Consider the following 27,206-nt stretch of genomic DNA (forward strand, 5'->3'; position numbering starts at 1 on the left):
GTCAGAAGCAGGCCTAGCTTACTTTCATTGAGATAAGGAACATATTAGATTTTTCGTTTTTTGATTTGATTTTTTTTTATGCCCCACCTACGATAGTAGAGGGGCATTATGTTTTCTGGTCTGTGCGTCCGTCCGTCCGTTCGTTCGTTCGTTCGTCCGTTCGTCCGTCTGTCCCGCTTCAGGTTAAAGTTTTTGGTCGAGGTAGTTTTTGATGAAGTTGAAGTCCAATCGACTTCAAACTTGGTACACATGTTCCCTATGATATGATCTTTCTAATTTTAATGCCAAATTAGAGATTTTACCCCAATTTCACGGTCCACTGAACATAGACAAGAGTGCACACACTGAAATGTCTCGCCTTCTTTACTAATCATTGATATTATGTTGATACTCCTAAATATAAAGCTTTATTACGACTGTTACATAAACTTAACATGAACCATGAAAATGAGGTCAAGGTCAGTTGAACCATTTGCCACGCAGACATGTACAGCTAACAATGCTTCCATACAACAAATATAGTTGACCTATTGCTTATAGTTTAAGAAAATAGACCAAAACACAAAAACTTAACACTGAGCAATGAACCGTGAAAACCAGGTCAAGGTCAAATAAAACCTGCATGACTGACATATAGATCATAAAATATTTCCATACACCAAATATAGTTGACCTATGACATATAGTATTAGATATAAAAAGACCAAAACTCAAAAACTTTACTTTAACCACTGAACCATGAAAATGAGGTCAAGGTCAGATGACATCTCCCCGCTAGACATGTACACCTTACAATCATTCCATACAACAAATATAGTAAACCTATTGCATAAAGTATGAGAAAAACAGACCAAAACACAAAAACTTAACTATAACCACTGAACCATGAAAATGAGGTCAAGGTCAGATGACATCTGCCCGCTAGACATGTACACCTTACAATCATTCCATACAACAAATATAGTAAACCTATTGCATAAAGTATGAGAAAAACAGACCAAAACACAAAAATTTAACTATAACCACTGAACCATGAAAATGAGGTCAAGTTCAGATGACATCTGCCCGCTAGACATGTACACCTTACAATCATTCCATACAACAAATATAGTAAACCTATTGCATATAGTATGAGAAAAACAGACCAAAACACAAAAACTTAACTATAACCACTGAACCATGAAAATGAGGTCAAGGTCAGATGACAACTGCCAGTTGGACATGTACACCTTACAGTCCTTCCATACACTGAATATACTAGCCCTATTGCTTATAGTATCTGAGATATGGACTTGACCACCAAAACTTAACCTTGTTCACTGATCCATGAAATGAGGTCGAGGTCAAGTGAAAACTGTCTGACAGACATGAGGACCTTGCAAGGTACGCACATATCAAATATAGTTATCATATTACTTATAATAAGAGAGAATTCAACATTACAAAAAATTTGAACTTTTTTTTCAAGTGGTCACTGAACCATGAAAATGAGGTCAAGGACATTGGACATGTGACTGACGGAAACTTCGTAACATGAGGCATCTATATACAAAGTATGAAGCATCCAGGTCTTCCACCTTCTAAAATATAAAGCTTTTAAGAAGTTAGCTAACGCCGCCGCCGTAGCCGCCGCCGGATCACTATCCCTATGTCGAGCTTTCTGCAACAAAAGTTGCAGGCTCGACAAAAATGATAGTGCGAGTGGGGCATTCGTGTACTGAGGACACATTCTTGTTTGTAAATGTTTCATAAAGTCTTTGATTACATTATATTTTTTATTGTTAAAATGTTACAAAAAGTGTTCCCAGCATGCTCCATGGAATATTTTTTCAATTTTTCACAGAACGTTTTACTAAGAACAGCACAATTTTGAACTGCACATCATTTTCCATCAAGTATAAAATATCTATTTGCTTTTTATATTTCTCAATGATTTATATCAAAATTTCATTATTTTCATTATAAAAATCTGGCAAGAATTGTACCTGTGAGAGTGCTAACCAGACCGGACAGTTGGACAGACGCATGGACGGAAACCCGTTATTTTCAAGGCCCCCCAAACGGGTTACGCTGGGAAGAAATTATGTTTACAATATTACATAACAAAATCCTTTTTATGCCTTAAACAGTCAAACAGATTATAACACTTTACAATAAATGAAGAATGTTTCCATGTTACAAATGATCCCCTTGGGCATATAACGCTATAAAGGGATATGAATAGCTTATATGACTTAAGTTATTTCCACGTCAATACCATGGAAAAATTTGTGATGCTTTTGCACCTCCTTTTTTTATGTGAAACTTTGGTGTTAAATTAGAGGCATAAGGAGTCAGTGAGTATCCTTTATAAAAACTTGTACAGTAATTCTTGTATCATGGATTAAAGATATGAGCAGGCATTATGAGCATCCTAACCATGTCTGAGAAGATATTATTGGCAATGTCAGAATGTGAATTTTAAACCTGGCTTTAATCAAGCGTAAAACTGTCTAATGGGACAAGTAGTTGAACTTATAAATAAGAGGTTGCAAGGCACTTTTTTTTAACTTGCGAACAAAAAGTATGAATAACATATTCTCTGGTCCACCACTTCAAAATTTTATTTGGTAAATATATACTTTCAACTAGAAAGCATGATATTTTACTCCATTGACCATGAATCATTTATAAGCAGCCCATTAGCCTTTGGAAAATCGATCTAATGTAAAACGCATTGAAATGAAAATAGCCCAAGCTTTTACTGGTTTCCTTTACTTATTTCTATGTTCCTGAATAATGAATTCTGAGTATTTCTATTGGAATGATATCATCATAGTGGAATGTCTTCTCTTTCGGTGGCTCTACCATCTCATAGGCTAATCCTTCATTGGCTGTCATAAATATAAATAAAACTTGTAAAATACACTATCAAAAATATCAGTTTAAAATATAATAAAAAAATGTTTTTTTCTTGTGTTATTTTAGAACATTTTGTTATTCTAGAACATGCGTGTTATTTTAGAACATTTTCTTTTGACAATACATTTTATCTGACAGGGCAAGTGCTTTTGAATTGGTGAGTAAAAAATACTTCAGATATATATATCCAAGTATAAAGTGAGAGAATAATGTTTCTCAATAACTAAAATGAGTGCAAAACAAACCCTTGAAGTCTCCTGGATATATGATGTTGTGGGACGATAACTTTCTTTTTATTACCTGCCTCTAAGTGCAGGATTTTCTCGCTTTGATGAAGACACATTGGTCGACTACGACTGTTTTCTTCCATTTGGTCAGGTTGTTGTCTCTTTGACACATTCCTCATTTCCATTCTCAATTTGATTTAACTGCTTTGAAGCTTACAGCAGCAATTTTAAGTCTTTGGCATTCCCTGGAGATTTGCAATCATGCTGCAATGTGATCACTGGCCTTTCTGATTAAGACCATGTAGTCTGATGTGTGGAAGTTTCAATCATAATTTATTTTTCAGGGTTTTATAAGAGTTCAAATGCTATAAAGTTATAAACTACAATATATTTAGTACATATGTACTTCTTACCAAGATTTATAAGAAAGAAATCTCTTGTGTCTTCATTTCTTACTGTAGACGCTATATAAGCTATAGGTACATTATTTTTCTTTGGTTTCAGAACTTTGAGCAATATTCTGACTAAAGATGGAATCACTTCCTTATCATACACAACATCTGAAATACACAAATAAACAACTTCTGAAAATACACAAATAAACAACTTCTGAAAATATATGAATAAACAACATCTGAAAAATCACATATAAACCACATCTGAAATTACAAAAAAGGATCTAAAATTAAAGTCATAAGAAACGAGTGACCGGTGAAAAATAATATTTTCCAATTCTTGAACCAATGCATACAAACATCATAAACTTAGTCTTCTGTTCAAGAATTTTTCATTTTTTCCGCATAAATTTCGTATAATCGTCAATTTTTTTTTCAATCGGTCAGTGTTGTGAAAATATGGCAGGTAATTAAAACTCATGTTTTGAAGCCGAAGTTTAACGATTGTCACCTGTTTGTCAACAATCAACAAAAAATAAACAAAAAATAAACAAAAAAGCATGGAAATTGAGCACGTGTTTAACATGTAAATTCAGATAATAGTTTATTTTAAGGACATCCATGCATATTGCGATCACCAGATTTTTACGAGATGGGTCACACTGAGGTCACTTTGCATACGGAAAATATGTCGGGGGAATTGCTTCCTGGAAAGAAAGTAAACTTCTTCTAAATATGAATAAATTAAAGAATTTTTTTCAGAAAAAAGTATATGTACATAAGTTTTATAATGAAAACTATCCATTGAGTTATAAAACAACATATGCATATTTTTTTTTAATTTGAGGTTTCATATGACTTTAAATTGCAAGAGGTTTAAGATATTTTTTTTAAAATATTACTTGTTTTTATAACCAGTCTTTTGACTGGTTATAAAATTATTAAAAAACAAAACATTTGAAAAAACATCAATAAACAGCATTTGATCATGGGAATACACAAAAAAAACAGCTTTGCTTTTTTTTCTTAACATATAGGCACTGTCTTATAGAAACCTAACAATCAATAATCAAAACTCTCTGCATTCTGTGGTTAGTTTTTTTTTGTTATAAATTGAACATTAACATTTGAACAAATACTTTGTACATGAAAAGAAGTCCCTGACCCTGAAAATTCAATTTTAAAGATTCTTTCACTTAACAACTTGGAATTTAAAACATTTCAATTGAAATGTTAAAGTCATATGAAACGAGTGAGTGGTGAAAAATAATGTTTATCCAATTCTTGAACCAATGCATGTATATATCATAAACTAAGTCCTCTGTGCACGATTTTATCATTATTTTCGCAAATATATCATATAATCGTCAATTTTTTTTCTCTCTGTTTGTTTTGATTTAACAAATATGGCTGCTCATTAAATGCCGTGTTTTGAAGCCGAGTTTTACCGATTGTCACCTTATAGTAAACAAATCACAAAAAGCATGGGTATTGAGCACGTGTTTAACATGTATAATTAGATATTTGTTTATTTCAATGACAGATCCATGCGTATTGCGATCACCGGATTTTTACGAGGAGGGTTACGCTCGGGTCAGTATGCATACGGAAAATATGTCGGCGAATTGCTTCCTGGAAGCAAGCAATTAAAAATAAGTAAACTTCTTCTAAATGTGGACAAATTAAAGAATTTTCCTCAGAAAAAAGTATATGTACATAAGTTGTATAATGAAAACTATCCATTTAGTTATAAAAAACATATGCATATTTTTTTTTAATTTGAGGTTTCATATGACTTTAAATTGCAAGATAAAAACAATGCAGTAAAATATAAAACTAATTTATACACCCTTAAACACAGGAGAAAAGCTCAGAACTGTAATCAAAATTAGATATTTATATATACCTGCTGCTAATATTATATCTGGCGCTAGTTTGTCTAGAAAATCATGACTGCCTTTACTCCAGTCTAATTGTAGAAGACTAATTCTATTGTCACAACAAAGTTTATAACTTTCTACATAATCTCCTTCTTCCCAGAATTCTTCATCTGGTGTAAAAATACCAATGTCTAATTCATCGTCAGATTCTTCCTCTAAGTCGTCTGCCGAGGCAGAGGACGTACAACTTATTTCCATAATGTCTGATGACTGTTCCATACCTATATCTTGTTTCACACTGAGTTGACGTCTGATGCTACGAATCATTTTCCGTCTTTTTAATGTGACAGTCTGATTTTCTGGTAAGATGGCTTTAATAGCACAAGAATTGGGATCAGAATTAAAATTTATCTCTAGATTTACCATTAAAAGATATAAGACTTGTGGATGACAGTCTGAAAATGTCAGCGATCTTAATTTACACTGTTTACAGATAGCTATTCCTGTAAGTCCCAGTCCACTTCCAAGCTCTAAAACCTTCCTACAATAAACAGGATAAATGCACATTTTCAAATATTAAACTTTACATCATCAACAAATATCAAGGGAATATGGAACTTTTTTTTCAATTTTATCATGAAATATATTACAACAAATGGAAGTTTTTAACGACCTTGACTGGCTATACAGCTCTTGCACGGTCGGTTGAAATATATTAGAGAATATATATACAAGCTACTTGAATGCAATACTTTACAGAATGTAAAAAGTTGAACTTTGATCAAGGGAGAAAGTATCCATGGGATACAAATGATGCCCCTGCTTGCACATATAACATAACCCCTATAAAGGGACATCACTTAAGAAAGGTAAAAGTGCCCCTACCCAAATTGGTACTTTTTTAACTACAAACTACAAATGTACATGTAATTAGAGTATGTCTGATGGTGTATATTTTTTGTAGTACAACTGTTAGGTATCAACAAATGATATCATCATGATCATAGGAAGTCATTTTCAAATTTTATCACTTCATTTCATTAATTAATATTGAATAGAAATTAATAACTTTCTTTCATCATGTTCATTGTCGTGACTATCAATTTTTCATGGATTAAGTTAGAACAATAGTTGTTTAAATAATTGATTCTGTGAGTTTGTCAAATTCTGCATACTGGCCTATAGAAAAATCTCATCTCATCGAAAATGTTTAAATTGTGGTTCACCTACACACAATGAGTACCTCACAAGTAATCAAGAATTTTATGTATGTGTTAAACTTCTATACAAAATCAGTGGAATCCTTACCTATTTTCTAGCAAGCCGCTGTTCTCAAATGCCCATTCTGCTAGGTGTAAGGCAGCCTATAAGAATCAAAATTTTTTATACATGTATAGTTCACACAAGGTCATTCAGTTAAAATCAATATTGCTTTTGTTGAGTTAATCACTGCTTGAAAACCTACAGATTCCTCAGGGTATAGAAATTGATTAGAGTTTCTTTATCTGCCTGGTTCAACTTCTTCACAAGAGAGAACTGTTTGGCTGTGTATATTTACTACTACTACTGTCACAATGGATATGTTCAACCAATGCCACATGAAGGGTATTGCCAAATTTTCACCAGGCAAAATATCTGCCTCTACCAAACATGGCCTCATTTTCAATGAACAGTCAAAATTTTCTGTTTTCATTGTGGGTCGTGACCCACTTTACAGAGTCAACCCCTTAAATGTATATTGGTTCGATCTCATTCTGAAAGTGCATAAAATATTTACCTGTTCAAAGTCAGGAACTTTTAAAGAGTCATCATATAGTTATGTCACATCTTAATTTTTTTTTATTTGAAGAATTTGGTTTCTCTTCTATTTTATCCTTAGACATATATATACCAGTATTAGAAGGCTAAATGTGTGAGTTGTTACATCAGGATAAAATATAAAAAAGAAGATGTGGTATGATTGCCAATGAGACAACTATCCACAAAAGACCAAAATGACACAGACATTAACAACTATAGGTAACCGTACGGCCTTCAACAATGAGCAAAGCCCATACCGCATAGTCAGCTATAATAGGCCCTGATAAGACAATGTAAAACAATTAAAAGTTTGTTTACAGTTGTGACAAAAGCTCTCTTGGTTCATGTTAGTATTTGTTCATAAAGGTGATACTCATATTCTCCATCAAGTAACTACATTTCCCATAATGCCTCTCTCTCTGACTTACCTGCCATGTGTTCAGTCCAGTTGTTCCTTGGGATATGAGGTGAATTGATTCCTGTAAGCTAACTGTTTCACCATTAGGCTGCAATTAGAAAAAGAATAAATAAAAAATGAAACTGGCAGAACAAAGATAAAATCACAAAGAATTTTCTGAAATTTTTTATTTTTACCTCGAATCAAATGTTGAAGACTGCTTTTGGTATCTGATTAAATGCTATAATCCTTATGATTCTTTAATTTTGAAATCATCAATTGCAAGCTTACATATTCTGGTTTAAAAGATATTATTATGAGATATAAAAACAGTCAATACATGTATTTACTATTCTGATAAGATGATCAACATAATTTCATAATGATGAATAAAGAATGTTGACTCATTAGATTAGTACTGAAGCACCAAAAAGTACACTCCACAGTAGCCTTATCTGAATGATATTTGGTGTTTACTTCATGAAAACCCTACACTTTTTCTGGCAAAAAATTATGTCATCATAATGAGATGCTGTTACAAGTAGCAGTTGTAGTTGTTTGTTTAACCTCAGTTTCAAATGGGATTTGCAGGGGAATCCCTGAATAGAAAGTACATGTACATGTAGGTATCTGTTTGTGTCAGAAATGTAAATCAAAACATGTCTACAATGTGACATCATGGGTATTATAATTAAAACAAAAACAAGGGAACCTTGTAGAAACCTGATTTTACCAGATGATATGTTTTGTAACAAAGGATGTCATCTTCGTCTTCAGTCTGTTGTAAAAGGTCTGTGTAAACCTCGTAGATTTCATCACACATTTCAACCTCACTTTCCTCTAACTGAAATTGACAAGTTACATATCAAAACTCTACAAGTATTTGCAATTATTCCTAAATGATTCATGCCCAGCTACAGGTATATTTGTAGATACTCTATTTTGGTCCTGGCAACCTCCTACACTTGAAGTCATGCCATGAGCTATCTTTAATCATATTTCATGTGATGTTCAGTTAAAAATTTTAAATATTTTATGATCTAATGAGTAATTAAGAAAACATGTATGTATGTTTATACAAGTATACCCTATATGATTTTTTAAAATTTGTATTGATGATTTTATGTGTCATACATGTAGGGTTGCTGTCTCATTCACTGTCACATATATCTGACATCCACATTTATTCACATCATTTATTGAAATGGGAGATAACTCTTACAATATACCAAAAATCTTTGCACGAAAAAAACCAATATACAACATGCATTTCAGTGGACACAAATTATTTAGTTGATCCCTCTCAGTAATGATTTCTCGCATTTCTAATAAGGTCAATTAAAAATATATGTGTGGTTCCAGTAACCCTACTGTCCATACTTTTTCGGCTTAAAAATAGCCTACCCTAAAGATTTTATTGTCATTTTTGAATTTTCATTAAGCACTGTTAAAGTCAGAATGTTGCTCCCATAGACTCAATATAAAAAAAAATAATAAAATATAAAAAAAATTCCTACCTACATGTACCTACCCTAACTTTTTTTCAGATGTAACTGGAACCAAACATACTTTTTTTATTTGGCATAATCATGAAAGTTATGAGAGAGTTTGATTAAGATTCAAATAAGAAGTATCGATAGATTGTAGTTCCATGAATATGTATATTTAGTTAGCTTTTCATTTACTGATAACAAAATCAATATTCATACCAATAAAAACAATATTCAATGATCTTATTACAGTATTGAATAGGTAACCTTTTAGAATAAGTTTATTTAAAGGAGCGACAAGTTTACATGGATCATTTCTAAATTTCCGGGCACGGTTAACAACATTTAGTTTTGCTTGACATGACAACTCAAACCAATATGTCATGTATTCTAACAATAACTAAATACAATTCTGATTGTTAATCAAACCTTGTGAAGTAGGGTCTTCATGAAAGCTTTTTGGTAGGCTACTGATGGAGGATATTTTTTGCAAAGTTCATTTAAAACTGTGGCATTGAGGACAGCCTTCTGTTCCTCCGGACCAATCTGTGCACTTGTAATAAGCTCCGTCTGGAAAAAAGAGTAAAAAATAAAACAGATGCTATTATAATACTATTTCAATTTTTAATGATTTATTGATTGGTGTTACTGTATGCTCAATGTCCAAATGGTAATTTTTGTTTATCATATAGTATTAAACTTATGTTAAAGGGGCACTAGCTGTCAAATTCATGGTCACCGATTTGACTCATATTCTCATATTTGATTTATAGCAATGTAATACATTTATCAATAGTCTAAAACAAACAGTTTACAGAGCATGGGATAGATAATATATAGGTTCGTTTCGTGTGTACTTTAGTCCAGACGCCATCTAATTACCTATCGATTTAACCTCAGATGACCATATAAGCGATGTACATTTTGTAAACATAAATAATAAATGGATCTTAATATAAATTTAATACTAAACAGAAAACAATAAACTTGTGACTAAGATATTACCACAAACATAAGGTGGCCATATTTTTTTGTACCCATTTACAGGTAATGCCTTCCTCATATTATATTTTGTGGAAAGTTTATGGATTTACATTTGAAGATCAAAGGAGACACCAAAAAACAATAATTAGGTAATTACTGAAATTTGAACTAGGTGATAATGAAATTACTTGTTTGAGTCATACCCCTGACTGTTTTTTTTAATGTTCTTTTACTAAACATGCTAAAGAAGAAGTCTTCTGTCTATATAGATATAGACCAAGGATTATTTGATTTATTATTTATTAAATTACGGTGAGAATAGCAAAAACCTGGAACAAACTACCAGAAAAAGTGGTTAAGGCACCATCTGTTAATGCCTTTAAAAACAGACTTGACAATCATTGGAAAAATGAGGAACTATATTATTCTGATAACCGTGCAGTTATAACCGGAAGCAGCAGTAACAGCAATAATTACGACCAAATATATGAGTCTGGTGAAGAGGAGCCGTGAGGATCCTATACCGAAAACATCTTTAAGTATCTTTATACCTTTATCTTCGGGTCGTTACAAAAGCCAAAGGCTTCTACTGACCCCTCATCTTGGATTGTCGTATATGATTTCTCATCTCATAATAATATATTTATATATAATATATTAAACTTATCAAAAAATACTTATTTAGGTGTGCGCAGCTGAAACACTTAACACGAACATATGAATTTATATAGGTTCCAATTTTCGCCATTTAATGCAGACTTAAAATTATTCAGAGTCTTTGCCGTCACTGTTAAATCTGACAGGTTATTCCACTGATCCACTACTCTAATTGAAAAAGTATTTAGTCTATGTGTGGTCTTACACTGTTTTTTAAAAAGTTTTAATGAGTGACCTCTAGTATTATTAGATGGTGCTAAAGTAAATAGGCTCATCCAGTCGATGTCATCTATATCTAAGTAAGTAGGGATGTGTATAGCAAGCCCTGCGCAGAAAATTCAACATTTGGATAAATATAAGTATATTGACGGAAAACAAACATAATATGACTACTAACTCTCCATTTTATTCGCCTTATCGGCACCATTTCAAAAAATTGACATGAAATTTCATGCAAAATAACTTTAGTATCAATTGAGCTCATGGAGGCTGCCATTTTTATTCCTTAAAGTAAAAGAAATTCTCATTGGCAGGCAATTTAAAGACTTCATATTTCGTCCAATCAGAAACGAGCTTTCAGAGTGTAACGGCGTCAGAACCTCTACCTCAAAGATGTAAGAATTAATATTTCTAATCCATTAATATCGTAGCCATCCATCTACTTTACCTGCAGTTAAATGTCAACATCGATTGTTGAAACGTTCAATAATTAAAATTACCCTTTTTCGTTAGAATTTAAGAAAAATTGGGAATGTTTTTTTTTCTAAGCATTGACCCCCCTTTTCTGTATCTGTTGTTAAAATAATTTCTCTTGTTTCCTGTTACATTTCGTGGTTGTAGTATGCAGTAACAGAACCAATTAGAAGTCCTATGCAAATATTTAATTGCGCAAACTCATTTTAATGCAATTAAAGGTTAAGACGTAGCAGCTAGCTATATTATTGATAAATTGATTGAAAGAATGAATACACCTTATTGCTATTTGTCTGCCATTACTGGATATCACACAGGTTCCCGTAAAATTTTGACGTCGTAAAACAAAATATCTGACGCCCCAATAAAGAAGTGATAGTTGTCTTCGTCAAAAGTTCAAGCAGCCGGGATTAGTGATAAGGTGTATACATGGTATAGTTTATACTTGTTGGTATATCATGATGAATGAAAAGATCAATATTGATTAATATCAGTTCACTATTCTATACTGGTCCAACAACAGAGTTAACCAGGTCAGGAATAACCACCAATTGGTGGATTATACCTCAATTGACGTATAATCCACCAATTGACGTATAATGGTATAGACCAATTGGTGTATAATTCTTTGTTTTTCAAAAGAAATTATTCTATCAAAATAGAGCATTGTTTTCTTTAAACCATATTATGGTATGAAAACTTGTCAAACATTCCTAGTTTAGTATAGTGACATAACATATTGCATTTAATCAATAATTGTATTTGCAGTTTCTTCTATTGTTATCTTGTCAATTCTTGATTGGCAAATTTACCTGTAATCATCTGTCAATGGACATCATTACTGTTTGCAGTCATGCGATCATGAGTACAACTCCACAGGTGAATGGAGCTCTTTGTTAATACTTGACTTTCATTATTAAAAGTCAATCATGGTCAATAGTACAAATGTTTCAACAAAAGAATTGCTGTACACATGCATTCTCAAGAGATGCAGCAGGCTTTGACAAAACTGAAACTTTCAGAGGACTAAATTAGGGTCATAAAATAGGTTGCAAGTTGCAAAATCATGCTCCTATCGCACACTAGCATTTTATTACGTCAATTGAGGTATAATCCACCAATTGGTGGTTATTCCTGACCTGTTAACATCTTTTGATTTTTGTTGTCATTAGATATAGAAATGAAGAATCCATATATACAAAATGTACATTTTGTACCACTATTTACAAATGAGACCATTCTCCACCAGAGCCCAAATGACAAGACATTTACAGTCTTCATGCTTAACTTTTGAGTCCACAAGCCAGAAGCCCAATTTTTGGAAAATTTTAGTAGGATTCTGTTGGCTTGTAGAGGAGAATCTTACAAGTCGGCTTGTAGAGGAGAGTCTGAAAGCAATTTTACATGCCAATGCCGTAGGACTTACGGTTAAGCGTGAAGACTGCATTTAACAACTTTAAGGGTATACAATACAGTTTTGGTCCTGTATTTACATTTTGATAAAAATTTCCATATAAACTATTTTTACCTGATTAAATAAAATATGTAATAAAAAATATGCCTTCAGGTGCTACTTTTTGAGTTAAATGAGGTCAAAATTTTGTATATTTGCTCAAAATTCGGATTTGTGGCCGTATTTTCCTTTTTGAAAGAAAGACATAACTTTTTTGTTTTAAAAGATCACAAATTGTTTTTTGTTAAATAATTTGTAATTTCTGTATTTTATAAGTATCCTAAAAATTTATTCATTTTTAATTCAGAAATAATTGTAGAAAAAACATCATTTTTTGCTGTTTATTTATCAAATTTAAAAAAATTGCACTATTTACGTTTTCATGAAAATTGGCAAAAATAATCTTGCGTAATCAAACCAAATGGCATTTTGAAAAAGAGGGGTTCATGAACTCGTTTTCAAGTGAAATAAGTTTGAATGATAAAATCAGTCGAAAACTGAATCTTTCCCGATAAGTCATACACTGCATTCCTTAAATGCAATATTTGATAGAAAGTTTAATAGTCAACCCTTTTCCAAAGAAATTTTGATCCCCTAAAGGTTACTCAACATACTTCATTAGGCCAAATAAAAATATATGTGTGGTTCCACGGGTCGACGTAACCGCTGGCCGTGGCTAGTAAATTTACTGTCGGGCCAGTCAAACTTAACAAAGAATATTCTTGGGCCAGCAACTTTCATTTTCTACCACGCGGAAGATTGCACATACTTCCGTGTTATTGAAATCACCTGGTAATAATAGCCGGCCAATCAAATTACTCGGTAAAAATCAACAATTCCGAGGTTCCTCGGAAACGTGCGAGATTCGTTATTCTGGATTTGTCGAGTGAAAAATGGCAGCCCCAGTTAAATTAAATAAATTGATGATATGGAACGTTTCCTAAAGAACTACCCCCAAAAAAAAGAAAGCTGAAACCGATAGCAACCAAAAAGGAAAAGAATATGAAAAATCAAAAAGAAAAAGGTAGTAAATTCTCAGTATAAAAATGGCATGTTTTAAGACAATATTTCTCTCCAAATTTTGCATCAAAAGCTCGGTATCAGGTCTGTTCGCGCCCAAAACACTTTCGCACGTTCGCACCCAAGGTCCATTCGCACTCTACACGTTCGCACCCAATTTAAATTCACATTCCAGTAGAATAATTGGAAAATTATGATTGTTGTTTAAAGTTGCTTTGGTGTAAATACTGAATGTATTTATAGCTTGGTTTGAGTAAAACTTTGAAGATTATTGTTTTTAACAGCTTGGTCCCTTTGACCTGAAACAATAACACAATTAAATATAGCAATACACTATTATAATCAAAACATGTTAACATTTATTCAACACAGAAGAAGAAAATGTAGTCAGAATCTCCTTTCATTTTAAAACAAGTCAATGAAACAACATGGATTTTTCTAGCATTCCACAGAGTCCGGTTTTCGGACCCATTCCCAACGGCAAAAACCCTACATTTTTCCCAATTTTGGGAGTAAAATTCCCAAATGATCACAAAATTTATTTTCATCTTTATTATTCATGACAGAGATGTTTATTTTATTCAACAGCTAGCTTTATGTCAAAAATCGTCAACAAGTAATGTGTAAATCCAAGTTGAAACATATTGAATAACAAACAACATTTGACAAACAATGGCTGCCATAAATAAACAGGAAGTGTGGGAAAATACTAAAAGCAGATCAAATCCGGAAACGGACAAGTATATAATTCCGGGTTTGTCAATCAAATACAGTTAATAAAAAATGAAAAGAACCAAACATGTGACATATCATAGCAACACTAAAATTGAAAAGTAAAAGATATATATAAAAGAAAATAGAAACAGGATATATTTTATACAGAACTCAAAATATTTTAGTTCACAAATGTTGTCAAAATAAAAAAAAATAACAATCCTTTAAAAAGTTAGAACTCATTAGGGACGACATCAAAAGTTCAATGAAGGATAAAAAACTTAATTCACATAGTTTTTTCACTGACCCAAACCCCCCCCCCCCCCCTCAATCACAATCACAAACCTCGACACATTTGCAATCCGTAATATTGCGCTAAAAAATTCCCAAAACTGGCCAGGGTCCTTTTTCCCAAAATACCCAGATAAACCCCTGAACAAAGTTATAGCAATACACTAATCAAAACATGATTAAGGGTTATTCAACACAAAATAAAACGTTGACAGAATCCCACTTTATTTAGAAAGGATTATTAATTTTTTTAACAATACACTATCCAAAACATGATGAAGATTTGTTCAACACAAAAAAAATATATGCTGTCTCATTTGATTTTGAGACGATGACAACAATTATACTTATTAGAATACACTTGCCAAAAAGGTTACAAAGTTATCAAACACAAAACCAATTAAGATTGGGCGCGAACATGTAGGGTGCGAAAGTGAAAGGGGGCAAACATGAGTGGGTGCGAACGGAATGGGCACGAACAAACCCGGATTCCAAAAGCTCTCAGATTGCAGGATTTTGTGCCAATAATACTAAAATTATCATGGGGGGGCAAACCCTCCCAAACCTGCCCCCCCTACCGCATCGGACCGACATTTCTCAGGCCAGTAAGATTTTGAGTGGGCCAGTTGATCAAAAAATTTGGTACAACTTTTTTCTTAAGTCAACCCCTGGTTCCAGTAACCCTACTTTTTCACCTCAAAAATAGCCTACCCTAAAGATTTTATTGTCTTTTTTCATTAAGCACTGTTAAAGTCAGAACGTTGCTCCCATAGACTCAATGTAAAAAAAAAACACATAAAATAAAAAAAAATCCCTACCTACCTAGGCCACAATTAAAAATATTTCAGTTTGCCCAAACCCGACCCATGTTGACTGGGTGTGGGTAGGTAGGTAGGCAAATTCTTTTTTTTTTTTTTTTTATCCGAATTTGCATGAAAATATTAAAAGATCTTAAAACAGTATATCTTTTTTTTTCTCTGTCAAACCTTTGTAGAGACAACCAAAAGCCATGAATTTAAAACCTCTATAAATAAATTAGTCTACTATATGATTTGTATCCTGATATGTTTATAACCCTGACAATTGCTAACTGTGTGAAAGGGCTGTTGGATTTGTGAAGTGATTTTCAACAGTTCCATCAACACGATGTTTGTGTAAAAAAAATATCAGCTGATTATGTAATGATTAAATTTGTTTGCAGTTTTTAAATCCTATTTCTATTAAAATAGATTAAATGTCCTAAAATATTTATATGAATTATTATCTACCATCCTTAGTTTGTGTCTTTTTTATGTTTTGAAAACAAATTTATATTTTACATTATCACACAGGTAAACTAATTTGGCTAAAAATAGACCAAAGCATGTTCTGTAGAATCTCCAAACTAAAAACGAATTTGTTATAATTTTATTTTCTTTAAATAATCAAGTTTAAATTTTTGAAAATAATCATTATTGATAAAATTTAATTGCATAAAGTTAACGTTTTCAGAAGACTTTATTTTTAGGTCATGGTTCTAGAGGCTTCCTCACAAGTTGTATAAAAATCCAATATGGCGTCCATAACATGTTTTTACTTTTGCACATGTGAAAAAATATTTCTGACAAAAGTCAGATTTCTCTTGTCAAAAGGGATTTATATTTATATTGCAATAAATTATTCAGAAGGATCTACATTCAGTTAAGATTATATTTTTTCTGATTCTGTGAGCAATTATAGTTTTATCAAATTCTCCCAAACAGCAACGTGCTGACTGTCTAATGAGACTTGTAAATTTGAACTATTTGAATAAAAGGGCATCTAATTTACATGATAAAGGAAGATTATAATTAAAGACAACAATTTATCAAGAAATAATTCCTTTTTATTCAGTAAAAACAAAATCTTCTTGCATGATTGTAAATTCGCAACTTCCGGATCCATTTCCTGTCAGAATAACTTTGAAAATATTCGATTGCACATGGTTTTGAACAAATCTACCTGAATATTCTTATCAGATATTCGATAACACGATGAAATTAACATTGAGCATATAGGTAAGGGTTTGGTAGTACAAACAACTACAGCGTAAAAAAACTGTGCCACTTCACATGTTTTACTTCTTTACGTTCGTTAAATCAGAAGATAAAAACAGAGAACATCGAATATCAATTAACTGCGTCTCTTATACGCTTTCTTTTAATCTTATTCACAGTTACTTTCAAACGCAAAGATGACAAATATTAAGTTTCGTACGATGACGGAGCGGACCCAAAATAAATCCGAAAAAAAAAATTCTTCCAAAAAACGTCAAAAAAAGAATTTGAGTCGGCGGGTTTATTTTGGGTCGGTCGCGTTTGGGCAAACATACAATCTTTATTTTGGCCCTACCCTAACCTTTTTTTTCAGATGTAACTGGAACCACACATACTTTTTTATTTGGCCTTATATTAGAATGCAGTGATTCAAGAAATTCACCTCTCTCTGATAACTTAATATTGATAGTTTTACCTGTACCCAAACAGGTAATATTTTTAGCTCACCTGGCCCGAAGTGTCGTATTGGTAAATCTGAGTGTGTTTGCCAATCTGCAACAAATCATTTATCTTCATGTGGTAGTTTGTAATATTGAGATAAAGCATTAGCGGACTGGTTTACGATAACCAGTATTTCGTATGGAAACATTTTAAACATGTTAAATGAAACGATGTAGATTTTGATTTTTTTTTCTTCTGTTAGATACATGTATATATGGCAAATATGCTTTTTCCAGTACTATTACGCTTTTATATTTATGATATTACAGGGTTAGAAGTGAGAGTAAAAGCAGAGAAAGAAAGAAAAGTGGATCAGAAAAAAACAAAGAAAAAAAGAAAAGGACAAAGTCAGCATCTAGTAGTGGTTCAGATTCAGACAGCAGCAGGTACTAGTAATAATAGTCTTTTATTCAAAAGCAATACAGCTTATAGCATTTACACATACAAATATAATAGCATCATTGATTAAATTAATATACAACTACAAACAGTTTGTATCATTGAATCATTGGCAGAAAATGACAATAAAAAATGAAATATGAGCATTATATTAGGAATAACTAATCTTGTCAGCTAAATAATGGTATTTACCTATTCTGTTAACATGGTTAAGCTCTGTTGTGTTATAAACAGAAAATAATTGTATAAATTTATAACAAGATATGTTTTTTTCCCAATAAAATGGTTCTATTTTTTTTTTTGGCCTTTTACTTAGCACTAGCAGACTTGACATGCTTAAAATTGTTTAATAGACATTCATCTACATAGCTGTGGGAGGGGCATGTTTTTTTATTCCAAATTTATTCAAAATTTCTATATTTGTTGAAGACAGGGAAGTACAGAAAAAAAGATTGGTTCCATTAAACATTAGGGGCACAAAGAAATGTATGTATATGATTTGTTTTTAAAACACTGTAATTTTAGGGAAAGAAATTACTTTAGCAATATTATCAATGATTATAATAAGATGATACATGTATGTATCTTTATATTGAAACATGATTAGTAATAATTGAAACTGTCTTTTTCAGGTATGGTAATGTGGGTAAATCAATGTCTCAAGAGGCCAAGAGAGAAGTTATTTAGACAAGAGACTTAATGATGTGTAAGGCTGTCATGTTGAGTTGTCCTTGTAGGAGAAACATTGGCAGGAAAATTCATTGAGATTTGTGAAAACAAAATGAAGACTGATCTAGTTGATTAACTTGAGAAAAGTTTTGCTAATTTAACAACTTACTCATTATGCCCCCTGCTGAAGTGGAGGGCTGGCCAGGGGGCGTTAAATTTTACCCTTGTTCAAACTTGCATACAACCTGCTTCCCAAGTTGGTTTCTATTCACTAACATTTGTTTGCCTCAACCAAATGATATAAAACTTATACACAAAATTTTTATCTTTGATTACCTACAAAATGTACATGATGTATCAAAACACATGTATGCTGCCGATGTTCACAAAACCATAAGTCTTAGGTATCAATATTTTTATTACTGGATTGTTAGTAAGGCTAAAAAAGCCTTCATTTAAAGACTGCAATGCTGTTTCATTAACAAATCTTGCCATTGAGTTGTAGCTACATGTATGAGCCACTTGAACCCTAACCCCGTAAGATAATTTGCTGCAAGATGTAAATGTAGGTCAAATATCTTTTTGAGAGATGGCATGACTCATAATTAATTTAAACAAGCTATGTATGTGAACAGAATATCTGTACTCCGGAATCTGATGTTCAGTAGTTGTCGTTTGTTGATGTGGTTCATACAATGTAAGTGTTTCTTGTTTTGTATATAGATTAGACCTTTAGTTTTCCCGTTTGAATGGACCCTTTACAGCTTGCTCTTCAGTGTGAGCCTAGGCTCTCTGTTGAAGACTGTACTCTGACCTATAACGGTTTACTTTGACAAATTGTGACTTGGATGGAGAGTTGCCTCATTGGCTCTCATACCACATCTTCTTATATAGATCTATCAATAGCATTTGCATAATTTTGAAAGGATCTAAGAACTTTGATATTATAAGCCATTAATTAGCACCTGTTTTTGTCAAAAATATTATCTAAAATCACCTGATTTATTTCAACCAAAGTTAAACTAAATGATCCTTAGGGTATATAGTAAAGTGTTTATGTTTTAAGTTCCTGCCAATCTACCAACATGGCCACCATGACTAAAAATAGATTGTATAGGTAAGATGCATCGATTGTCTTATAAAAGATACAGAAAACTACATTTAGCAAAATGTCATGACTACAGTATATGAATTATATTTGAAGAAATGTGTCAAAAGAAAATTTTTGCTAGACTTGAGCATAGAGAAAGAGCATAAATTTACCTTAAAATGTATTTCATTATTTGATTGATAATTGCAGTTCATCAGGAAGCTCAAAGGGAAGAGGTAGATCCAGATCCTCCTCGTCAGACAGTAGTTCTAGCAGTGGAAGTAGTAGTTCTGGGAGTAGTTCGTCCTCACGGTCCGGGAGTTCAAGCTCTAGTGGATCATCAGACAGTGACAGACCCACAAAGAAGACTAAAGAGGCAAAGCGAAAGGCATCAGAGTAGGTATTTTATACTGAGAGTTCTGTTTTATTTTGTAACTAATTGGTGAAATAGTTTTAAACATGTTCAATTTAGATTGGGATGTATTTTTCAGATGTTTTTATACGCCCGTCAAAATTTTGACGGGACGTATTATGGTATACAAGTGTCCTTCTGTCCGTCCGTCTGTCCGGCGTAAACATGTCGCACCGTAACTTGAGAACAACTTATCCAAATTTCATGAAACTTGATATAGTTGTTTCTTATGATGGTCAAATGATCTGTATACTTTTTGGTGAAAATAAGATTTAAACTTTTTGAGTTACGGCACTTTATAACTAAAACAGGGGTGTGTTTTTTTCACATGTTGCACTGTATCACAAAAACGCTTCTTGATTATGACTTAAAACTTTAAACACTTCTTAGTTATATTAATATCAATATCTGTATACTTTTTGGTGATGATTCAAAATTTCATTTTTGAGTTATTAGTATTTTGTAAAAAAGGGGGAGGGTTTATTTTACATGTTGTGCCGTATCTCAAAAACGATTTATGATTATTGCTTAAAACTTTACACACTTCTTTGTTCTATTAATCTAAAGATCTGTATACTTTTTGGTGATTATTCAAAATTTTATTTTTGAGTTATTGAGTATTTTGTAAATCGGGAGGGTTTTTTACATGATGCGCCGTATCTCAAAAATAAGTTATGATTATTGCTTAAAACTTTACATACTTCTTTGATATATTAATCTAAAGATCTGTATACTTTTTGGTTTTGATTCAAAATTTAATTTTGGTAATATTTAGTTTTTGTAAAAAAAAACAGGGTGGGGGTTTCACATGTCCCGCCGTGTTTCTAAAACAATATATGGTTATTGCTTAAAACTTTCTCATAAACTATTTATGATAATTGCATAAGACGTCGGGCATATCATGCGCTCATGGCGCAGCTGTTTATTAGATCATATTCAAGTTTTGATTTTGTTGATTCACATGAAGTATTTGCATAATATTACAACTTAAAAGTAAGCACCCAATTATGAAAATTTTAAGATAAGTCATTTAACAGTTGACTTACTTGTTTTAAAAAAAACTAGAAGGGAAAATCATTAATCACACGATAATCAGTGTGTATTGAATTCCTGTGAACGTATATCTTTATCGTGTATTAAAAGAAAATGATGTAATTTTGAAAAAAACAAAAAGGTATATGTACATTGATATTTTGTTATTTGTTTCATGATGAAGTCGGAATTCATTCATTGGTATTAATCATCATGATTATATTTCTTATAGATCTCCAAAAAGGAGGAAGAGAAGCCCAACACCTCGACCAACCAAAGTTCACATCGGACAGCTGACTAGAAATGTCAACAAAGAGCACATTCAGGAGATATTTACTGTCTATGGTACTCTGAAGAATCTAGATGTTCCAGTAGAGAGAGTTCATCCAAACTTTATCAAAGGATATGCTTACATAGAATATGAAAAACCAGATGATGCAGAGAAAGCTATTAAATACATGAATGGAGGTATTCTAATTTTCAGAGCTATTCCATTTATTAGATCTATGCATGAATTTATTTATTGATCTAATTTACATATGATTTTACAAATGTATAAATTCTAGATTACACTATAAATTCTTCAAAAGTTTTATAAACATGAAATCCCTCAGTAAATGTGGGAATGTTCAGTCACATTTTAAAATTTCAACATTTTTGTTCAGTCTTTGAATTGATGGTATTCTACTTCCCTTGGGAACTAGTTGATGAAACATTTACTTTACTAAGTAATTTGCATTTATAATTGAAAGTATTCATAGAAAAGCTTTATTTTCAGGTCAGATTGATGGACAGGAAGTGACAGCTGCTGCAGTACTGCCACCTAGAGTGGTGTCCAGACCTCGTCGCAGTCCTCCTCATAGACCGCCACCCAGGTGGGAGAATAGGGAAAATAGGAGAGGAGGAGGAGGAGGTTCCCCTCCCAGAGGATCATACAGAGATCGCAGGAGGTACACAAATATACTTAAGGCCTTTTTTTTTTAATTAGTTGGTTTACGGACAACTAGTGTCAAAGGTTAGGGTCGGAGGAGGTAAAAAAAATAAAAATAAAATAGCAATCTTAGATTTTTTTTTTGTTCACGTATAACTGTTCTGAAAAATTTGAGTTGGAGGGAAAAAAAAAAAAAAATGCTGTTCATTCATGACATTACAGGGGTTGAGGAGGAGAAATAGTTTAGCTCTTATCTTGATATGCTTTGCATTTGATGGATGGATGGTCAATTGTTGTTTAATGTCTAGTGGCTAATCAGATGCATAATTAGGATGAGAATATGATAATGAGAAATGAAATGCTAAACTGACACACTGAGCCAGAATTTAAATGTGGTAGCTCACAAGGTAACAGTTCCCCCAAAGATATGTTACCTTACCCAAACACATTATTCTGACTCCTTTAATAATTGCAATTGCAGCGTGCTTGGCGAAGAAGCAGCAGATACCAATTTTTAAGTCTTTGATTTGACCGGGTCAAGGTTCAAACCCAAGATCTCTCACTCTCCAGGTGAACACAATACCATCACATTTAAGGTGCACGTGGTCTTCACGTATGAATATATGTGCATGTTTGACCCAAAAATCTTTTGAGGACAATATACTTGACATAAACAAATTTCTTTGATTTATGAAATGTTTGATAATCAACTGTGTTCATGATCCTATCATGCTGATGAAGAAATAGCAATGTACCAAAGTTTGACTAAAACACATATTTTGTTCAGCTTTGCACTTTTTTCTGGAGGTGCTCCTTCATTTACATCAACAAATATAATTTTTGCCCCAAAGGACGCAAGCACTTCTACGGGTGTACTGGTAGGGGTGTCTGCCCTAGTTTTGTTTGGTGGCGAAACTGTTTGTACCTTGACAATGGCAACATTTTCATCAGCCATATTGTCGAATATGGCATCGCCGATTGTTTGCTTAGGTTTGCATTTGATAAAAGTGCTCTCAGTACGTTGACCATCAAAGTTAATATTCAACTGAAAGTAGATGAAGCCGTCAGACTCCATGGTCCTCCCTCGTTGGGTTTTTGAATTCGTCTGCGTCATTTCGAAGCTTTTCAAAATACGCCGTTCACTACAAACGCTTTATTGACACAGACAAAACGTTTTGGAACGCCTCGGATTTTTTTATTCACAGCACTCGAAAAATCGGGTCGGCGGAATAAAAAACAACACGAAATCAAAATTTTAATTTTATTTCACTTTTAAACAAAATCGGGTCGGCGGATCCGTAAACCAACTAATTAAAAAAAAAAGTCCTAAATAAATGAAAAATTCAAAGAATAAGCATTAAAAGAGAAACTTTTCTTCATTAGTAATTGGCCATTATTTTTCTCCCTTGGAAAATAAAGAAATAGGAAACATGGCAAATAGACAGTTTATTATGTAGATAAGTTTCATTTTCTCTCTACCCTTATTACTAAAGACATGATTATCTTAAAGCATAACCATATAACGTTTTTGAATTTTGTCAGTCATGGTTTAATTCTTGATACTCCTGCTTAAAAAAAAGGGGGGGGGGGGTATACTGTTTGAACTCAGTCTGTACGTCCATCTATCTGTCCCATTGAAATTTTTTGTTGCATTTTTCTCAGGATCTACATTATAAGGATTTCAGAAAATTTTGTTTCATTGAAGGTTTATATAAGTTGGCTACACCATGTGATTTGCTTTCAGATTCATCACTCAACAATTTCCTGTTTACCGAATACTAACATAATTTTACACTTTACATTCAACATGAAATTTTCATCACATTTTTGTCACGAACTACAAGGATATGTGAAATTTGTTTTCTGGGTCTATATAAGTCATTTGATGTGTTTTCAGATTCAATACTCAACAATTTCCTGTTTAAATTCTCCCTCGCCCTGCTCGTCCGAATTTAAAGTATTTAATCTCTAAATTCAATAGGCTATAAACAAGACAAACACAGATATAGGATTAGTTGCTCGCAGTAACATCTTATTTTCTATTGCAATACAATATTTTACTATACTTTATTGTACATTTTTCTTCGATTGAAACAATATATAAATACATGATATATAACATTGTTCCTCTTTGGCATCGTTTCTTTTTCCTTGGCTAATACCTCCAACGCCTGTACGTACAATAAACACAGCAGCAACTGCATATATACCTATGTGACCAACTTCAATTCGACGTAACTGCGAGCACCTTCGATACTAATACATTTAAATGCCAAACTTTATATCGTACCATTTAACCCCACCTGTAAAAACTGCCAAAACTTTCCTCGTGCCTTATGCACCTAAAATAAAATTTATAAATAGTACAAACTGTTACAAAACCAGTATCCGAACTAGTTATACTAATTCCCATCTATAATAATTACTACAAATAGCAAACGGGAAAACCACTATTTCAAACGAAATAAAATACATTTACCTAATACTAACAAAATTTTACACATTACATTCAACTTGAAATTTTCATCACATTTTTCTCACAAACTACAAGGATATGTGAAATTTCTTTTCCAGGTCTATATAAGTCGGCTATAACATGTGATTGTTTTCAGATTCATCACTCAATAATTTCCTGTTTGCCGTCAAGTATTTTTGAGGGGGTATCAGTGAGCAGTAGTTAGCAGTTTCAATTGTTTAACATAAAATTTACTACAATGGATTAATCACTTCCATATTTAAATGTTACTTTTTACTGTCAAGAGTCTTGAGAATAAAAAAATTGCTTAAAAATAACTTCATTTTTTTTCAGATCACCTCCTCGTAGACGTTCCCCGCCAAGAAGACGATCACGGTCAAGGTCACCAGCAAGACGTAGAAGATACAGCAGATCAAGTTCTGATTCATCTCACTAATGTTTATGTGTATTGTGTGTATATATGTGGAACAGTGTTGACTGTTTATGATTGTATGTCATTTGATACCATAATTATTTATACTAAACATTGGATCAAATAATAAATATTTTGTAGAAATATGTTTATTATGTGGAAAATTCAAAATATTCCATTGATTTATGTTTTCATACTTTTTATTCATTTTACCTTCAACATTGTGCTATTCTAGATGGAAAATGATTACTTCTGTTTAAAGCATAAGACAAGTAATAGATAATTAGTATATATTTCAAAAAGAATAGGGTGGTTAGAAGGCTTTCCAAATTGAAACCTATTTCATTAAAATGAATGTGTGAGAATATGAAGGGACTTCCAAAAACTCCAGCCTCAACCATTAGCCTTTGGGTGATTTTGTATACATAAAATCAACATTCAATCATAATGACTCTTGATGCATGTAAAAAAAATCCCTTCCTTTTCTACCACACATGTATAAATGGAATAGCTCTTAATTGACAGAAATATCTGGATGAAGTAGAAATATTTTTTGAATTTATTCTTAGGCTAATTTTAAGCTTGACATACTGAAATATTGTGTTTTGTTGTACACAAGATGTATTTGGATTCCTTTATGTTGTTGTTTTTTTACTTGAAATGAATCGCAAATTTCTGTATTTCTGCGAAAGCCAAAGTCTGTTCACACAAGGAATAAATTTAAAATATCAAGTAACCTTGGTAGAATTAAAGGTTATCTGATAGAATTAACGGTCAAGTAACATTTTTTTTCATTATCATTATGTTTCATATTTTTAGATTTTTATCACTTGCATCTTTCCAAACATATAAAAACCATTATAACTATTATTTCGCAGACTGTAGAAAATAAAGGTGTTCATAATGTGGTCAGTTCATTATCAGATACTTAAAAACTATGTATGAACTGAAACTATACCAAGCATAACATGCATAAGAAAACTAAATATTATACATGAACTGTTTTTAATTAAATAAATATATAGATGTAACTGGTTGTAGATTTTTATGTGATTATTATATGGAATAAGAACATATCTATTGAAGATATGGGATTGCCTCTAGACCCTTATATGACCGCAATGAAACACGCTGTAAAAGCAGAACTAGTGGTGGAAAAAGTATTTTGAAAATTAAATTTTTTATGCCCACTATTAAATGCCATGTTTTTGATCTGTTAGTTTGTCTGTCCCGTCTGTCCTGCTTCAGGTTAAAGTTTTTAGTCCAGGTAGTTTTTGATGAAGTTGAAGAACAATCAAATTGAAACTTAGTAAACATGTTCCTATGTTATGATCTTTCTAATTTTAACACCAAATTAGGGCTTTGACCCTAATTTCAAGGTCCAGTTAGCATAGAAAAAAAAATGTGAGTGAGGCATCCATGTACTATGGACACATTCCTGTTATACGACCGCAAGAATTGAAAATGTTTTGGTCGTATATTGGTATGATGTTGGCGTCGTCCGAAGACATTTGGTTTTCGCACTATAACTTTTATAGTAAAATTAAATAGAAATCTATGACATTTAAACACAAGGTTTATGACCATAAAAGGAAGGTTGGAATTGATTTTGGGAGTTTTTTTCCCAACAGTTAAGGAATGAGGGGCCAAAAAGGGCCCAAATAAGCATTTTTCTTGGTTTTCGCTCAATAACTTTAGTATAAGTAAACAGAAATCTATGAAATTTAAAATAAAGTTTATGACCATAATAGGAAGGTTGGGATTGATTTGGAGAATTTTGGTCCCAACAGTTTAGGAATTAGGGGACAAAAGGGTCCAAAATTAAACTTCGTTTGATTTCATAAAAAAATGAATACTTGGGGGTTCTTTGATATGCCAAATCTAATTGTGTATTTAGTTTCTTAATTTTTGGTCTCGTTTTCAAATTGGTCTACACTAAGGTTCAAAGGGTCCAAAATTAAACTTACATGTAGTTTGATTTTTTTTTAAATTGAATTTTTGTGGTTCTTTGATATGCTGAAACTAAACATGTACTTGGATTTTTTATTATTGGCTCAGTTTTCAAGTTAAATGTCCAATTTAAAATTTTGAAGTTTTTAAGTTTAAGTTCTTAGACCACATTCATTCTGTGTCAGAAACCTATGCTGTGTCAACTATTTAATCACAATCCAAATTCAGAGCTGTATCAAGCTTAAATGTTGTGTCCATACTTGCCCCAACTGTTCAGGGTTCGACCTCTGCGGTGGTATAAAGCTGTGCCCTGCGGAGCATCTGGTTTTCCAGCCTGCAACTTTTGTTGCAGAAAGCTCGACATAGGGATAGTGATCCGGCGGCGGCGGCGTTAGCTCACTTCTTAAAAGCTTTATA

At 32.4% G+C, this 27,206-nt stretch overlaps 2 protein-coding genes across 2 annotated transcripts; one reads left to right on the plus strand and one right to left on the minus strand.

The window, feature by feature from the left end:
- Positions 1 to 1,734: 1,734 nt before the first annotated feature.
- LOC143044255 (protein-lysine N-methyltransferase EEF2KMT-like) lies at positions 1,735 to 11,252 on the minus strand. The gene is made up of 8 exons (XM_076216182.1): positions 11,129 to 11,252; positions 9,520 to 9,660; positions 8,334 to 8,444; positions 7,632 to 7,709; positions 6,712 to 6,767; positions 5,430 to 5,944; positions 3,542 to 3,688; positions 1,735 to 2,873 (listed from the first exon to the last, which is right to left on the minus strand). The coding sequence occupies exons 1-8, from the start codon at positions 11,225 to 11,227 to the stop codon at positions 2,764 to 2,766; spliced, it is 1,257 nt and encodes a 418-aa protein (XP_076072297.1). The 5' UTR covers positions 11,228 to 11,252; the 3' UTR covers positions 1,735 to 2,763.
- Positions 11,213 to 25,870, plus strand: LOC143044256 (uncharacterized). The gene is made up of 6 exons (XM_076216183.1): positions 11,213 to 11,345; positions 17,688 to 17,804; positions 19,787 to 19,972; positions 21,253 to 21,488; positions 21,799 to 21,970; positions 24,761 to 25,870. Coding segments are annotated over exons 1-6 (816 nt in total). The 5' UTR covers positions 11,213 to 11,343; the 3' UTR covers positions 24,864 to 25,870.
- The last annotated feature ends 1,336 nt before the right edge of the window (positions 25,871 to 27,206 follow it).

The sequence above is a fragment of the Mytilus galloprovincialis genome, chromosome 9, assembly GCF_965363235.1.
Source record: "Mytilus galloprovincialis chromosome 9, xbMytGall1.hap1.1, whole genome shotgun sequence".
In the NCBI taxonomy this organism is placed as follows: domain Eukaryota; kingdom Metazoa; phylum Mollusca; class Bivalvia; order Mytilida; family Mytilidae; genus Mytilus; species Mytilus galloprovincialis.